Genomic DNA, 17,543 nt, shown 5'->3' on the forward strand with positions numbered 1-17,543 from the left:
ATCCAGGTTTGAGCTCCAGGCTCCCCACCGGCAGGGTTGGTTACCTCACAAGCAGTGAAGCAGGTCTGTATGTGTCTTTCTCTCCACCTCTCTATCTTCCCCTTCTCTCTCAATTTCTCTCTATCCTATCCAATAAAATGGAAAAAAATGGCCACTAGGAGTAGTAGATTCCAAGTACAGGTAACGAATCCCAGCCATAACCCTGGAGGCAAAATAAATCAATAAATATATATATATAAACTGAAATAATTCACTGAATTTATTGCATGGATGAGGAAAAGCACATATATTCTTTTTAATTATTTCCTTTCTTTCTTTTTTTCTTTCTCTTTTTTTTTTAATTTTTTTGCCACCAAAGCTATGTATGGCTGGGGCTTAGTGCCTTCATGTCCACTTGGTCGATTCCAAATTATATTCCTCCATGAGGATAATTTCTGGAACCATCCGTTCCACCCCGGTTCCATGGCTGCCAGTTCTTAGCAACATCGCCCCGCCAGATATTCATTGGCATCATCTAAGTTCATTTCCCACGTCTACAATCGACCGGACCTGCCAATATACGCGGATATTTTCGCCCACCCTATCCAACGCTTGACGTCTCGTCATCCAATCTGGTCTCCTACGCCTACACTGAACTTCTCTGTTCCAGTCTCTTGGAAACAGAGCTGGCAGTCAGCTGAGGTAAAGAACAAACACCTCATCACAGAGCCCTGCAAGCGTCAACCCGGCTTTGACCTAGCACGTTATGATTGGGCCCTCCTCAATCGCTATCGAACAGGCCTTGGCCGGTGCGCCGTTATGTTCCATCGCTGGGGAGCCAGAGACGACCTGAACTGTCCCTGCGGCTACAGACAGACTATGACCCACATAGTCAATGACTGCCACCTCTCCAGATTCAAAGGAGGTCTCGAAACTTTACATCAGGCTCAACCTGACGCTGTTGACTGGCTACGGAAGAAGGGCAAACGCTAGAAGTGCCTTCATGAGGAAGGCACTGTTCCTTGCAGTCATTTTTCACCCTCCCCTTCTTTTTTTAGATAGGGCAATTGAGAAGAAGGGAGGGGAAGTTAGAGAAGGAGAGAGAAACCTGCAGACTTCTTTCTTTCTTTCTTTCTTTTTTTTTTTTTTTTTTGCCTACAGGGTTATCGCTTGGGCTTGGGCTTGGTGCCAGCACTACAAATCTACTGTTCCTGGAGGTTATTTTTCCCATTTTGTTGCCCTTGTTGTGGTTATTATTGTTGTTATAGCTGTTTTGTTGTTGTTGTTGGATATCCTTTTTCTTTCTTATAAGTGGGGATAACAAGAAATTGAAAAGGGAGAGATAGGGTGAGCTAAAGAGACATCTGCAGGTGTGGAGCAGGGGTTCAAACCCGGGTCCTTGTACATAATAGTGTGTTTGCTCAACCAGGTGAGCCGCCACCTGGTATTATTATTATTAATTATTACTATCATCATCATCATCATCATTATTGTTATTCAGAACACTGCTCAGCTCTGGTTTATGGAATTGGTGAATATTGAATCTGGGACCTCAGAGGCTTAGGCATGAAAGTCTTTTTGCCTAATCATTGTGCTATCTCCCCAAACAGAAGGATACTTTTATTTCCGTCATTAAGAGCTCCAGCGAGGTGGAGGGAGTAGAAAACCCGCCCATTTCGCTTTTGAGGATTGACACCCCTTCCTGAGTGACCAATTTAACCTCCCGCCCGCAGGGGGCACCCCGTGCATGATCAGAGCCTGCCGGGGCAGGGCCTCTCCAGGAAGAGAGGAAACAACCAGAGAGATGAGGAGAGGAAGTCGCGGTGGCAGCGAAGTCCAGTCTCCAAGGCTGAGCTGCTGTTTTATCTCCGGCCAAGACCGAACTTCTCAGGCCACGCTGGCAGCGCATGGAGCCGACAAGTCTGACGGAGGCGGGATGCTCTCCCAGGGAGAGATCCCCGAGGCACCTGCTGCTCCGGTGAGGCGGTGCTGTCGGCACGGGGAGGGGACATCCGTGCCCCCGTGAGGTGGCACAGATCTCCCAAGGGAGATTGTTGTCGTGAGGTAGCCCTGGCATCTGGGAGCCTGCTTCCCGCCACTGAGGGGAGTTGGCCTTCGCAGTCCTGGTGAGATGGCACAGGTCTCCCAGGGCGTCCCGGTTAGAGGAAACATCTCACTGGGGAGGTGACCCTGGCGGTCCTAGAGGGGTGACAGTAGTGGCCTCAGAGAGGTGGCTCTTTTTGGAACCTGCCTTAGATCAGATGATTTTGGTCCCGCAGGAAGACCCAAGGGGAAGAGGGCTGGGACTTCTCTGTGGATGCCCTTTGAAAACCCTGTATGAACTGCACCTGTCACTCGAGTCTTTTTTTCTTTTTTTTTTTTTTATCTCCAGGGTTATCACTGGGGCTCGGTGCCTGCACTATGACCCACTGCTCCTGGAGGCTGTTTTCCCCCCTTTTGTTGCCCTTGTTCAACATTGTTGTTATTATTGCTGTTGTTGTTGTTGGATAGGACAGAGAGAAATCGAGAGGGGAGGGGAAGACAGAGAGGGGAAAGAAAGACACCTGTATATCTGCTTCACCACTTGTGAAGTGAGTCTCCTGCAGGTGGGGAGCTGGTGGCTCCAACTGGGATCCTTACATTGGTCTTTGCTCTTCACTCTTCATGCCATGTGCACTTAACCCACTGCGCTACTGCCCATCCCCCTCGAGTTTTATTTAATTATATATATATATTAAATTTTTTGTATCTTTATTTATTGGATAGAGATAATCAGAAATGGAGAGGGCAGGGAAAGATAGAGAGGGAAGATAGAGACACCTACAGCCCTGCTCCACTGTTCGTGAAGCTTTCCCTCTACAGATGGGGACTGGGGGCTCGAACCTGGGTCTCGTGCATTATAAGATGTGCACTCAACCAGGTGTGCCACCACCCAGCCCCTGTCACTCGAGTCTTTTTTTTTTTAATATTTTATTTATTCCCTTTTTGTGTTGCCCTTGTTTTTTTATTGTTGTAGTTATTGATGTCATCGTTTTTGGATAGGAGAGAGAGAAATGGAGAGAGGAGGGGGAAGACAGAGAGGGGGAGAGAAAGACCTGCAGACCTGCTTCACCAGTTGTGAAGCGACTCCCCTGCAGGTGGGGAGCTGGGGGCTGGAACCTGGGTCCTTATGCCGGTCCTTGCGTTTTGCACCAAGTGCGCTTAACTGCCTGACTCCCATCACTCGAGTCTTAATGTATTTGTTTTGCTATTTTCTTTCTAGTGCTGCTTGGAAAATGGTGAGCAAAGGAACAACAAAGAGGAGAAAAGTAAGCTGACTCCAAACATCTTAGCACTTTTTATCCAGCTTTCTCTCCAAAGCTCAGACCTCCAGAGTCTGCACCAAAAAAGGGTCTTTGTCTGGTTATCTTTAGATAAAGCCCCCTCCCCTTTTTTATACAGTGTGCTTGCATTGCATAGGACTGAATACCCATTATTACTCAACATATTTTTTGCCTTTCTAAATTGCAGGACGTGGGATGGTTTTGAAGAAGAACAGTCCCTGACCCCTTCCTCATGCAGGCAGTGGTATGGTTTTGCTGGAGTGCTTCCCATTATACAGACTTCAAACTAGTTGGTGCCTACCTCTTATTTTTATGAAGCATCTACTTATTAAAGATCAAACATTTGGAGGGGTGACTGATCTTAGAAAGATGACCAACACTTTCATAATTGGATTTAAAGAAGTCAAATGATAATCATTTAGTCTTACTTATCTCCAATGAGTTTGCAATAAAAAGTTGATCTGATAGGCTGGGCAGTGATATAGCCAGTTACAATGTGCAAGGACGTAATTTCTTTCTTTCTTTCTTTTTTTTTTTTTTTTGCCTCCAGGGTTATTGCTGGGGCTCAGTGCCTGCACCATGAATCCACTGCTCCTGGAGGCCATTTTCCCCCCTTTTGTTGCCCTGGTTGTTGTAGCCTTGTTGTGGTTATTATTGTTGTTGTTGTTAATGTCTTTCATTGTTGGATAGGACAAAGAGAAATCGAGAGAGGAGGGGAAGACAGAGGGGGAGAGAAAGACAGACACCTGCAGACCTGCTTCACCACCTGTGAAGTGACTCCCCTGCAGCTGGGGAGCCGGGGGCTTGAACCGAGATCCTTACTCAGGTCCTTGCAGTTTGCGCCACGTGTGCTTCACGCTGCTCTGGACCCCGGAACGTAATTTCAAACCCTTGGTACTCACCTATAGGGAGGAAGCTTCTTGAGCAGTGAATTAGAGGTGTAAGTATCTTTCCTTTTCTCTTTAATATTTCTGTTTCTATTATCATTATTTTACCAGAGTACTGCTCAGCTCTGGTTTATGGTGTTGCAGGGGATTGAACCTGGGACCTTGGAACCTCAGGCATGAGAATCTCTTTGCATAACCATTATGCTATCTACCCCACCCCAATATTTGTGCTTTTAGATTTTTATTTATTTTCTTATTGGGTAAACACAGACATTGAGAGTGGGAGGGGGATAGAGAGGGAGAGAGAAATTTCCTGCAGCGCTGCTTCACTTGTGAAGCTTTCCCCTTGCAGGTGGGGACCAGGGGCTTGAACCTGTGTCTTTGTGCACTGCAATGTGAGCGCTTAACCAAGTGCACCACTGCCTGTTCCCTCTTTCTCTTTCATTCTCCTTATCCCCATTCCCTCTCAATTTCTTTCTCTATCTAATAAATAGTAGTCATAATAACTTTAAATTTTTTAAAAAAATATCTATTTATTCCCTTTTGTTGTCCTTGTTGTTTTATTGTTGTAGTTATTGATGTTGTTGTTGGATAGGACAGAGAAATGGAGAGAGGAGGGGAAGACAGAGGGGGAGAGAAAGATAGACACCTGCAGACCTGCTTCACTGCTAGTGAAGCGACTCCCCTGCAGGTGGGGAGCTGGGGGCTCGAACCAGGATCCTTATACTGGTCCTTGTCCTTTGCACCACCTGCATTTAACCTGCTGCACTACCACCCAACTCCCAAGAACTTACTTTGTGAAAGAGCTGGTCTGGGAAAGAGTACAATGGATAATTTGGTCTGTGGATCACAGATGAGACAAGGAAGAGGGAAAAATCCTACTTAGGACAGGAACATATGTCAGAAATGTGGACATTTGTTATTTTACTTTAATGGCTTACATATGGGAAGGCTTTGGAAATGAAATTTTCTGGGTTTTTGAAGTAGAAGTTACTGGGGAAAAGAAAATCATATAACAACTATTATATGGTGGGATGGGGGAAAGATTGATTCTTCTTACCTTGGCAAACTGTCTGAGAGTGAGTAGTGGAGGGGAGCGTATGTTACTGTATTGGCTTTAAAAGTTAAGTTACCATACTAAGGAGAGAGCATAATGGCTATTCACAAGTCTCTCAAACCAGAGGTTCTGAGGTTGTAGGTTCAATCCGCAGTACCATCATAAGCCAGGGATGAGCAGTGCTTTGGTCTCTCTCTCGGGAAAAAAAAAAAGTTAACTTCCCCTTAACATTGTCTAATGATACAATCTGCTTCAGAAACAGAGCTCTAAATAGTTGACAGCATTTGATAAGCTTTGCTGCCATAAGACAGTTCCTTCTCCTTGAAGAATTTGTACCCAATATCTCATGGGGGAACCTATCCCTTTTCCACCTTTGTCCTGTGTCTGGGAAGCTGGCACTTACTGAGCTACTATTTTAGTAAAATGATAGATGAAGACTGTAGACTTAGCCCTACCTCTTCTTTGGTGGCTCAACTACCTTCTTTGCAATTAAAAGTGTTCTAAACCCCCTTGTTGTGGGGATAGGAGTAGATTACTTAGATAGTGTGCTGCTTCGTCATACACATGACCCAGTTCAATTCCAACCCTCACCATATTAAAGGGAGCTTTGATGCTGTGGTCTCTCTCTTACCCCCCTCTCTAAGATTTTATTTTTATTTGTTAATGAGAAATATAGGAGGAGAGATAGAACCAGATGGTACATGTGCTGCTGTGGATTGAACTCGAGACGTCATGCTTGAGAGTCCAGTGCTTTATCCACTGAGCCACCTCCTGGACCACCTCTTTCTTTCTCTTTTTTTTTCTCTCTCTTCCAATATATTTATTTATTTATTTATTTATTTATTTATTTATTTATTTATTTATTTATTTATGATAGAGGCTGATCTGGAAAGAGTACAACAGATAATTTGGTTCCTGGATCATGGATGAGACAAGGAAGAGCGAAAAATCCTACTTAGGACAAGAACGTGTGTTGGAAATGTGGACATTTATCATTTTAATTGATTAAATTGAGGGGGGGAAGACCTGCAGCACTGCTTCTCCCCTGCAGGTGGGGATTGGGGGCCTGGACACATGTCCTTGCATGCTAACAGGTGCCCTGACACCACGGAGGAGGTGCTGTGAAACTGGAAGAAGCTCTAGTGATGTGTTGTCTTGCCTTTTTTCACTCTTTATCTGAATGGAAAGTAAAGTAGCCAGTGGCTGGGTAGTGGCGCACCAGGTTAAGTGCACATAGTATGAAGTGCAAGGACCATGCAAGGATCCAAGTTCAAGCCTCTGGCTCCCCACCTGTAGGGGGTCGCTTCATAATCGGTGAAGCAGGTCTGCAGGTGTCTCTTTCCCTCTCTATCTTCCTCTCCCCTCTCAATTTCTTTTTTTTAAACTTAAAAAAATATTTTTTTATTACCTGTATTTATTTATTGGATAGAGACAGCCAGAAATTGAGAGAGAAGGGGTGATAGAGAAGGAGAGAGAAATAGAGACACCTGCAGCCTTGCTTCACCACTTGTGAAGCTTTCCCCCTGCAGGTGGGGACCGGGGATTCGAACCTGGGTCCTTGCACACTGTGCACTCAACCAGGTTCTCCACTACCCGGCCCCTCCCCTCTCAGTTTCTCTCTGTCCTTCCTATAAAATGGGAAAAAAATGGCCACCAGGAGCAGTGGATTTGTAGTGCTGGCACTAAGCTGCAGCAATAACCCTGGAGGCAAATAAATAAATAATAAAGTAGCAAAGCAGTCAAATTGCACATACCTGATGTTCTAGCTGAGAGTCACAGAGAGAAAGAGGTGAGTGAGAAAGGAACATAAAAATATTCCAAAGTGCCAGTGTGTCATTATTTATGTATTACTTTTTAAAGATTTGTTTATTAGGGGCCAGGCAGTAGTGCAGTGGGTTAAGTGACATGGAATAAAGTGCAAGGACCGGCATAAGGATCCTGGTTTGAGCCCCCAGCTCCCCACCTGCAGGGGGAGTCACTTTGCAGGCGGTAAAGCAGGTCTGCAGGTGTCTGTCTTTCTCTCCCCCTCTCTGTCTTCCGCTCCTCTCTCCATTTCTCTCTGTCCTATCCAACAACGATGACAACAACAACAATAAAAAAAAACAAAGGCAACAAAAGGGCAAATAAATAAAATCAATAATAATAATAAAAGATTTGCTTATTTATGAGGGGGGGGAAAGAGAAAACTCTGGCACATGGTAGTACTGGGGGCTGGGACTTGGGACCTCACACACAGAAATCCTGTGATGTTCTACTGCACCACTTCCTGGACTGCTGCCAAGTTATTTTAAAGAATGTCATTTGAGGGACTTAGAGAGGTAGTAGGACATGTGCCTTGCCATGTATACATACAGTCTTAGGAGGTGTGTTGTGGCTCACTCACTCTCTTTTAAAAACTATATATTTGGAAGTCGGGCTGTAGCGCAGCGGGTTAAGCGCAGGTGGCGCAAAGCACAAGGACCGGCATAAGGATCCCGGTTCGAACCCCGGCTCCCCACCTGCAGGGGAGTCGCTTCACAGACGGTGAAGCAGGTCTGCAGGTGTCTATCTTTCTGTCCCCCTCTCTGTCTTCCCCTCCTCTCTCTGTTTCTCTCTGTCCTATCCAACAACGACGACAACAACAATAATAACTACAACAATAAAACAACAAGGGCAACAAAAGGGAATAAATAAATAAATAAAATAAAATATTTAAAAATATATTTATAAAAAAACACTATATATTTATTTATTGGATAGAGATAGAAGTCAAATAGAGGTGGGGGGTGAGGAGGGGAGAAAGAGAGAGAGAGAGAGAGAGAGAGAGAAAGATCCCAGAATAGTATATTCTTAGTTAAATTACATTTTTCCTCTTTTGGATGGGAGAGTTGGGATATGTGAATTTTACTACTCCAGGCCACTTTTTCATTGAATTACATAGCTAGAAAGAGGGAGAGCTAGGGCCCCTTGATGGTGCATCCAGTTGCAGAGGGAAAGCTTTACAAGTGCTAAAATAGAGGAGTATTGCAGTTAGCTCTTCTCTCTCCCTCTTTCTCTCCCTATCTAGTTCTATCACCCTCTATCAAAAAGAGAGAAAAAGGACAAATGGTTAGCAAGATGTAGCTAGATAAACCCTGGAAAAGAGGAACAGTGTTTATTTGCTTAGGTGTTTTGTATAAATGAAAACTGAAACTTTATTTACATATTTGAACTATGTGTCATTCCATAAAGATTTAGGGGTAGATTGGAGAGCTAGGTGATGAGGTACCTAGTAGAGCACACAGTTTCCAAGCATGAGGACCTGAGTTCAATCCCCTGCTGAAGCAGTGCTGCAACAAGTATCTCTCTGCCTCTCACATTCATTATTTTCTCCTTCTCTCTCAATTTGTTTATTTATTTATTTATTCATTCTCTTTTGTTGCCCTTGTTGTTTTATTGTTGTAGTTATTATTGTTGACATCGTTGTTGGACAGGACAGAGAGAAATCGAGAGAGGAGAGGAAAGCAGAGAGGGAGAGAGAAAGATAGACACCTGCAGATGTGCTGCACTGCTTGTGAAACGACTCCCCTGAGGTGTAGAGCCAGAGACTCAAACTGAACGGGATCCTCACGCCAGTCCTTGAGCTTTCCGCCACCTGCACTTAACCCCCTGAGCTACTGCCGGACTCCGATATTTTTTATTTATTAATGAAAACGGAGGAGAGAGAAAGAACCAGGCATGACTCTGGTACATGTGCTGCCGGGGGATGAACTCATGACCTCATGCTTGAGAGTCCAATGCTTTATCTACTGCACCACCTTCCAGACCACCTTGGACTGATTTTTTTTAAAGTTTTTTTTTTTTTTTAACTTTATTTATTGGATAGAGACAGCCAGAAATCGAGAGGGAAGGGAGCGATAGAGAGGGAGAGAGACCGAGAGACACCTGCAGCCTTGCTTCACCACTTGAAAAGCTTTCCCCCTACAGGTGGGGACCAGGGGCTTGAACCTGGGTTCTTGTGCATTGTAATGTGTGCTCTCAACCAATGAGCCACCACCAGGCCCCTGGATTGATTTTTTTATTATGGTAATTTGTGTGTGTGTGTCATGTTTCCTTTTTTTTTTTTTTCCACTTCTTACATCCTTGTACAATGATATTAGGAGCTTTTAAGACCTTTTTTTACTTGTAAAACTTCTTTCACTCAAGGAGCTTTATCCATTTGTTTTTATTTACTTTAGATAGAGACAGAGGGGAAAAAAAAAGACCACAACACGGGAGCTCCCTTCAATGTGATGGGGGCCAGGCTTGAACCTGGGTTGTACCCTTGGCAAAGCAGCATGTTATCTAAGTTAGCTATTTCACTAGTCCTATTCAAGGAGATTTTACTCTGGTCACTTTTTATATTTTCCATACACTTAAGTTTAAAAAAAATTTTTTTATTATCTTTATCTATTTACTGGATAGAGACAGCCAGAAATTAAGAGCAAAGAGAGAGGGATAGAGGGGAAGAGAGACAGAGAGACACCTGCAGCACTGCTTCTCCACTCATAAAGCTTTCCCCCTGCAGGTGGGGACCAGGGACTTGAACCTGGGTCCTTGTGCACTGTAACGTGTGTTCAACCAGGCTTGCCACCACCCAGCCCAATTTTTTAAAAATTTCTTTAAAAAATTTTTTTTAATATATTTTTTTAAATATTTATTTTATTTATTCCTTTTTGTTGCCCTTGTTGTTTTATTGTTGTAGTTATTATTGTTGTCGTTGTTGGATAGGACAGAGAGAAATGGAGAGAGGAGGGGAAGACAGAGAGGAGGAGAGAAAGATAGACACCTGTAGACCTGCTTCACCGCCTGTGAAGCGACTCCCCTGCAGGTGTGGAGCCGGGGTTCGAACCGGGATCCTTATGCCGGTCCTTGTGCTTTGCGCCACCTGCGCTTAACCCACTGCGCTACAGCCCGACTCCCCCAATTTTTTTTTAACAATATTTGAAAGTTAGCTTCCCATTGGCATTAAATTATACCTTGTGGTTTCTTGCTAATTTTGAAAATACTTTACAGGTTTAATAAAAATTGCACCAATAAAGTAGTTTACTCCTCACTAATAAAATAGATTATTGATATAATATCTTGTGGAACAGCATTTAAAAAATATTTATTTGGGAGTCGGGCGGTGGTGCAGTGGGTTAAGCGCACGTGGCGCAAAGCGCAGGGACCGGCCTAAGGACCGGTTGGAGCCCCCGGCTCCCCACCTGCAGGGGAGTCGCTTCACAGGCGGTGAAGCAGGTCTGCAGGTGTCTATCTTTCTCTCCCCTCTCTCTCTGTCTTCCCCTCCTCTCTCCATTTCTCTCTGTCCTATCCAACAACAAAGCAACGTCAACAATGGCAATAATAACTGCAACGAGGCTGCAACAACTAGGGCAACAAAAAGGGGGAAAAATGGCCTCCAGGAGTGGTGGATTCATGGTGCAGGCACTGAGCTCAGCAATAACCCTGGAGGAAAAAAAAAATTTATTTATTTTGCCTCCAGTGTTATTGCTGGGGCTTGGTGTCTGCACTACGAATCCACTGCTCCTGGAGGCCACTTTTCCCCATTTTTTGCCCTTGTTGTTTATCGTTGTTATTGTTATTATTGTTGTTGTTGTCATTGTTGTTGGATAGAACAGAGAGAAATTGAGAGAGGAGGGGAGATAAAAAGGGGAGAGAAAGATAGACACTTGGAGACCTGCTTCACCACTTGTGAAGTGACCCCCCTGCAGGTGGGGAGCTGGGGGCTTGAACCGGGATCCGTAGGCCGGTCCTTGCACTTTGTGCCATGTGCGCTTAACCCACTGGCTACCATCCAACCGGAACAGCATTTTAATGATGTTTGTAACTGTATTGTGATGCCAACATCTACTGAAGCCTGTGGCTACTAGGAAAGATTTTAAGGAATTTTTCCTTCACTCTTTGAGTTTGTGCTGGTGTGTGTATGTAGGGGGCTTTGCACATGTGTAATATCACTGTCCTGGGCCACTTTTCCTTTTAAAAAAATTTAATTTATTAGATATGAGAGTTTTTTTTTTTTTTTTGCTTCTAGGATGATTGCTGGGACTCAGTGCCAGCACTGCAAATCCACTGCTCCTGGAGGCCATTTTTTTCCCTTTTGTTGCCTTTGTTGTTTTATCGTTGTTGGGGTTGTTGTTGTCGTCGTCGGATAGGACAGAGAAATGGAGAGAGGAGGGGAAGACAGACGGGGAGAGACAGACACCTGCAGACCTGCTTCACTGCTTGTAAAGCGACTCCCCTGCAGGTAGGGAGCTGGGGGCTCGAACCAGGATCCTTACATCGGTCCTTGGGCTTCGCGCCATGTGCGCTTAACCCTCTGCGCTACTGCCAGACTCCCGAGAGAGTTTTACATGAGATGAGAAAGAGAGAGACACACACACACTACTAAATGCAGTGCTGTCAACCCAATTGAGAACTTCAGCATGAAAGTCTGATAATCTTGTCAGTTGAGCCATCAACTTTTGTTTGCCTCCAGAGTTATTGCTGGGGCTCAGTGCCTGCACTATGAATCCACTGTTCCTAGCGGCCCTTTTTTCCTTTTATTTTATTATTATATATTTTTTATTGAATAGTACAGAGAGAAATTGAGAGGAGGGGGAGCTAGACAGAGAAAGACATCTGCAGACCTGCTCACCGCTTGTGAAGCGACCTCGCTTGCAAGTGGGGAGCCAGGGCCTCTGACTGGGATAGTTGCATGAATCCTTGTGCTTCATACTATGTGAGCTTAACTCCGTGCACCATTGCCCAGTTATTGACCAATCTCCTGACCTATCACCTTAGTTGCATTCTGAGCCATTTTTTCTGTGTTCTCAGCCTGGGCTGCACACATGACAATGCAGGCACCCCCCTTTTTTTTTTTGCCTCCAGGGTTATTGTTGGGGCTCAGTGCCTGCGCCATGAATCCATTGCTCCAGCAGGCCATCATTTTCCCCCTTTTGTTGCCCTTTTGTGGTTATTATTGTTATTGTTGATGTCATCCGTTGTTGGACAGGACAGAGAGAAATAGAGGAGGGGAAGACAGAGAGGGCGAGAGAAAGACACCTGCAGATGTGCTTCACCGCTTGTGAAGTGACTCCCCTCCAGGTGGGGAGCCGGGGGCTTGAACCGGGATCCTTCCGCAGGTCCCTGCACTTTGAGCCAGGTGCGCTTAACCCGCTACTACCTTAACCTGCTGCTACCGCCCGACCCCCGCAGTCACCCTTTCAACTCTCTCCTGCCTTGCTCTGCTCTTAAACATTTTGTTGTAGTTGATTATAGCTGTTCACTTGGGAAAAAAAAATACATATATGAAAAATATTTACTATTTCTTGAAATTATTAGTATTTAAATGCATTACATTATATCCTTTATATGTTTTTAATTTCATAGTTTTTTTTTTCCCCCTCCAGGGTTATGGCTGGGGCTCGGTGCCTGCACTATGAATACACTGCTCCTGGATGCTATTTTTCCCTTTTGTTGCCTTTGTTGTTTATAGCTGTTGCTGTTATTATTATTCTTTTTATAGCTGTTTTTGTTATTGGATAGGACAAAGAGAAATCGAGGAGGGGAAGATAGAAAGGGAGAGAGAAAGACAGACACCTGAGGACCTGTTTCACCAACTGAGAAGCGACTCCCCTGCAGGTGGGGAGTTGGGGGCTTGAGCTGGGATTCTTATGCTGGTCCTTGTGCTTTGTGCCATGTGCACTTAATCTGTTGTGCTACTGCCAGATCCCCCTTTTTTTTTTAGTTTTAATGTATTTGTGTTGTCTCTGAGCATCCATAGTTCTTCAGGGTGTTCTGTAACTGTTACTCTTTTTTGTTTTTGTTTCTTCATCCTAGGTGACATAAATATCACAGATCCTGTTGGAAATGAACTTGTCAGCAAAGGAATAGATAATGGTGATCTTGCTTCCTATGTATCTGCATTTATAGAAAAGGAAGTAGGAAATGATCTCAAGTCTTTAAAAAAACTGGATAAAGTAATAGAACAGATGACAGAGAATAAAATGCACTTAGAAGAGCAGGCAAGTATAAAAAGTTATTGAAATAATGTTGATAGTATATGTTCTATACATATAGAATCATTGTCACAAGGAATTTTGAAGATAACTGGTTATTACAAATAGTCTTAATTTTGACCTGCTTAATAGGTTTTAAGGATTTACAGTATTGCTAGCATTTTACAAAATGTTGAAGACACGGGGCCAGGTGGTGGTGCACCTGGTTAAGTGCACACACTGCAGTGTGCAAGGACCCGGGTTCAAACCCCCAGTCCTCACCTGGGCGGGGGAGGCTTCAAAAGCGGTAGAGCAGAGCTGCAGGTGTCTCTCTCTCTTCCTCACTTCCACCCCCCCCTCTCAATTTCTGGCTGTCTCTAGCCAATAAATAAATGAAGATAATAAAAAAAAATTATTAAAAAACCCAAAATGTTGATGACAAAGTTACTACTGATATGTTATATCAATTCCTGAAATTAGAAAAAGACCATATTTTATGGCACCAGTTGCTACTTGCAATATAGTTTCTCTCTACTTTTTTTTAAAGATTTTTTTATATTTTATTTATTTTTTCTCTTGTTGCCCTTTTTTTAAAAATATTTATTTAGTTTATTTATTCCCTTTTGTTGCCATTGTTGCTTTATTGTTGTAGTTATTATTGTTGTTGTTGAATAGGACAGAGAGAAATGGAGAGAGGAGGGGGAAGACAGAGAGTGAGAGAGAAAGATAGACACCTGCAGACCTGCTTCACCACTTGTGAAGCAACTCCCCTGCAGTTGGGGAGCCAGGGCTCAAACCGGGATCCTTACACGGGTCCTTGTGCTTTGCGCCACCTGCGCTTAACCCACTGCGCTACAGCCGGACTCCCCGCCTTTTTTTTTTGTAGTTATTGTTGTTATTATTGATGCCATCGTTGTTACATAAGACAGAGAAATAGAGAAAGCGGGGAAGACAGGGGGGAGAGAAAGATAGATATCTGCAGACCTGCTTCACAACTTGTGAAGCTACTCCCCTGCAGGTAGGGAGCCGGGGGCTCCAACTGGGATCCTTATACCGGTCCCTGCTCTTCGCGCCATGTGTACTTAACCCGCTGCGCTACCGCCCGACTCCCTAGTCTCTCTACTTATGTTGCTGCGGCGGACCACTCAGTGGATGAGCAGCAGGAGGGTCAGGGGTCTTGAAGGCAACCTCCCAGGTGGGTCAGGAGTCGGGGAGGGAGAACAGATAGACACCACACTCTATTGGAGGGTGAATCTGGACTCGTTTTAATAGTGAAACTGCATTAGCTTTTATACTTTTTTCAGGTTACATTCAGGTTGCCTAAGCAACCAGCTCATAAAGAAGTAACAATAGTCTTGTGGCTTTGGCAAGCTACATGTTATTCCCCCATAACTGTAAAGAATGGGTACAATACTTTGTATCGTTCTGTTCCCAGGGGAGGTCATACCCAGAATTGTTTTAGACTTTTGCTGAGGGCTATCTCTACCATTAATCTTCTATGGGGGCATACAGATCTTTGCCTAGTCGTGGACCACTGCTCATCTAGGTCTGGTACAGTTTAACTATTAATCTTTCTTTGTTTCAATATGTCAACTTGTACCTGGGAGGCCTCAATCTCTGTATTGTTTCTATGAGGGGCAAGTCATAACATGACTTGTTTTGTCCGTCTATGTTGACCCACCTTCTCCACTTTCATAATGTAACTTTCAAATATGCTCCTGTGTAAGGGAGAGGGGGTGCTTCTGACTCTCCATTCCCACCAGGCACTGCCAAAGCATTATTAATCAATTGTGACAGTATAATTGTTTGTAGCAATAACGGGGGGAGAATGCGTCGACCCATTCCCGTCCTTCTGCCCAGCTTCTTTGAAGTCTGAATGCAGGTCCAGAGGAGATGACTTTGTCAGTCTCTCTGGTGGTCGTGACGGGGCGGCGCATGTTGCCTTACCTCTTCTCTCTGCATTACTTTTTTTCTTATGTATTTCATATTTATTATCATGAGAGAGAGAGTGAAGAGGAGTGAGAAAGAACTAAAGCATCATTTGGGCATGTGTGATACTGAGGATTGGAACTCAGGACTTCATGCTCCCATGCCCAATGTTCTAGCCACTACACCACCTCCTAGGCCACTCTCTGCATTTCTTTGAACTGTATCCTGTGTTCTACTCAGTTCCTTTCCATTCTGTTGAGTTTCACTAGTTTGTTCTGCCTAGATTTGCCTTTCCTTCCAAAGTTTCCTAGAGCCTTCCCACTCAGCATGCATGAGTCATGTAGGCACAGTTGCCTCACACCTCAAAATTTATAACAAGATCTCTAGGTCATTTATAGACACATTCAATTTCAAGAAACATTAGCACACCTCTTATATCTCCTTTAGTTTATTGAAACTGTTTGCTTCATTTCTCTTCCATACCAACTGAACTTAAGTGTAGATTCCATGTCTTCTTTATCTACTTGCTCCTAGCACAGTTCCTGGGAGAAAATATCTATCCTGTCAATGTTGACTGAACTGAAATTCTCATATAGCCTTCTTTGTATTATACTGATGGCTAGTGTATATATTTTTCCATATTCCATGAGAACTATTTATTTTTACTAGCGACTTAATAATAGCTTACAAGGTCATAAGATTACAGGACAGTAGTTCACACTGCACCCACCACTACAGTTCTGTCTTGATTCTCCCCCCAGGGATAACCACCATGGTTTTCATAAAATCTTAGTGACAGTTTGTCTTTCTTTCTTTAAGATTTCTTTCTTTCTCTCTTTGGGGGTTAACTTTCAGACTGACAATTTTCATTTCTGTCAGAGCAAACCTGTATTTTATTTATTTATTTATTTATTAATTATTATTTTTTTATTGTTGGAGTCATTATTGTTGTTGTTATTGATGCCTTCGTTGTTGGATAGGACAGAGAGAAATGGAGAGAGGAGGGGGAGACAGGGAGAGAGAAAGACAGACACCTGCTGACCTGCCTCACCGCTTGTGAAGCGACTCCCCTGCAGGTGGGGAGCCAGGAGCTTGAACCGAGACCCTTATGCCGGTCCTTGTGCTTTGCGCCACCTGCGCTTAACCGCTGCGCTACTGCCCGACTCCCAATTTTATTTATTTATTATCCCTTTTTGTTGCCCTTGGTTTTTTTTTAGTTATTATTGATGTCGTCGTTGTTAGATAGGACAGAGAGAAATGGAGAGGAGGGGAAGACAGAGAAAGGGAGAGAAAAATAGACACCTACAGACCTGCTTCACCACCTGCAAAGCCACTCCCCCTGCAGGTGGGGAGCGGAGCGCTCCAATCGGGATCCTTAACGCGGGTCCTTGCACTTTGCGCCACATGCACTTAACCCGCTGCGTTACCACCCCACTCCTGCAAATGTATATTTTAAAGGTAATGAGCCAGTAATAAAAAGGTTATATAAATTGTATCTGATTGCTGCTGCTCTCTTTTGGTTTTTGGCATGGTTAGGTACTTAGAATTTCATCAGAAATCCCCAAAAGAATTCAGAGTGCTTTGAAAAATGCAGAAGAATCAAAGCAACTCCTTAATCAATTTCTGGAGCAAGAAACTCATCTCTTCAGTTCCATTAACAGCCATTTGCAGACTGCAGAACCCTGGATGGATAATCTCGGGGCCATGATTAATCAAATTGAGGAGATTGAGCGACATCTTGCTTACCTTAAATGGATTTCACAAATTGAAGAACTAAGGTAAAATAGGCCTTTGTTCTCATAATTATTATTTTCCTTTGAGACTCTGTCTTAGAGCATGCATGCCGTTAAATAATTGAGTTAATTAAAGATTATTATAACGTAATTTTGCCAGTTGTTATGAAAATAGCATTGTGATAATGATACTTTTCCTTTATTATGTATGAACATACACTTTTCAGGAGCTTAATTTGCATTTGAAAGAAATAATCTAGGTGTAAAATTTAAGTCTTATAGTTGTATTTTGAATGCATAATAAAAACTATTATTTTAATGCCAAATTAATAAGTTTTTAGTGTGTTATTCCTTTTTCACTTTTTAGAGATGGTCACTTGATGAAATGAATTTTCTTTTTCTTTTAATTTTTTAATTTATTTTCCCTTTTGTTGCTCTTGTTTTTTATTGTTGTTGTAGTTACTACTGTTGTTGTTATTGATGTTGTTGTTAGATAGGACAGAGAGAAATGGAGAGAGGAAGGAAAGACAGAGAGGGGGAGAGAAAGATAGACACTTGCAGACCTGCTTCTCTCCCCTGCAGGTGGGGAGCTGGGGTCTAGAACCGGGGTCCTTATGCCAGTCTCTGAGCTTCACACTACGTGCACTTAACCCACTGTG

General features: G+C 43.6%; 1 protein-coding gene across 4 annotated transcripts in view; it reads left to right on the forward strand.

The window, feature by feature from the left end:
• Positions 1-1,768: 1,768 nt before the first annotated feature.
• The window catches only part of RINT1 (RAD50 interactor 1), a 41,852-nt gene continuing 26,077 nt past the window's right edge, over positions 1,769-17,543 (forward strand). For 2 of the 4 annotated variants that reach the window (XM_060196387.1, XM_060196389.1), the window contains exons 1-5: positions 1,769-1,957; positions 3,242-3,287; positions 12,771-12,866; positions 13,065-13,249; positions 16,688-16,929. In XM_060196387.1, coding sequence (XP_060052370.1) covers positions 1,784-1,957; positions 3,242-3,287; positions 12,771-12,866; positions 13,065-13,249; positions 16,688-16,929 — 743 coding nt within the window. In that variant the 5' untranslated portion in view covers positions 1,769-1,783. The remainder of the gene's footprint in view (positions 1,958-3,241; positions 3,288-12,770; positions 12,867-13,064; positions 13,250-16,687; positions 16,930-17,543) is intronic. The other 2 variants (XM_060196388.1, XM_060196390.1) reach the window with 2 other exon arrangements.

The sequence above is a fragment of the Erinaceus europaeus genome, chromosome 8 (genome assembly GCF_950295315.1).
Source record: "Erinaceus europaeus chromosome 8, mEriEur2.1, whole genome shotgun sequence".
NCBI lineage: Eukaryota > Metazoa > Chordata > Mammalia > Eulipotyphla > Erinaceidae > Erinaceus > Erinaceus europaeus.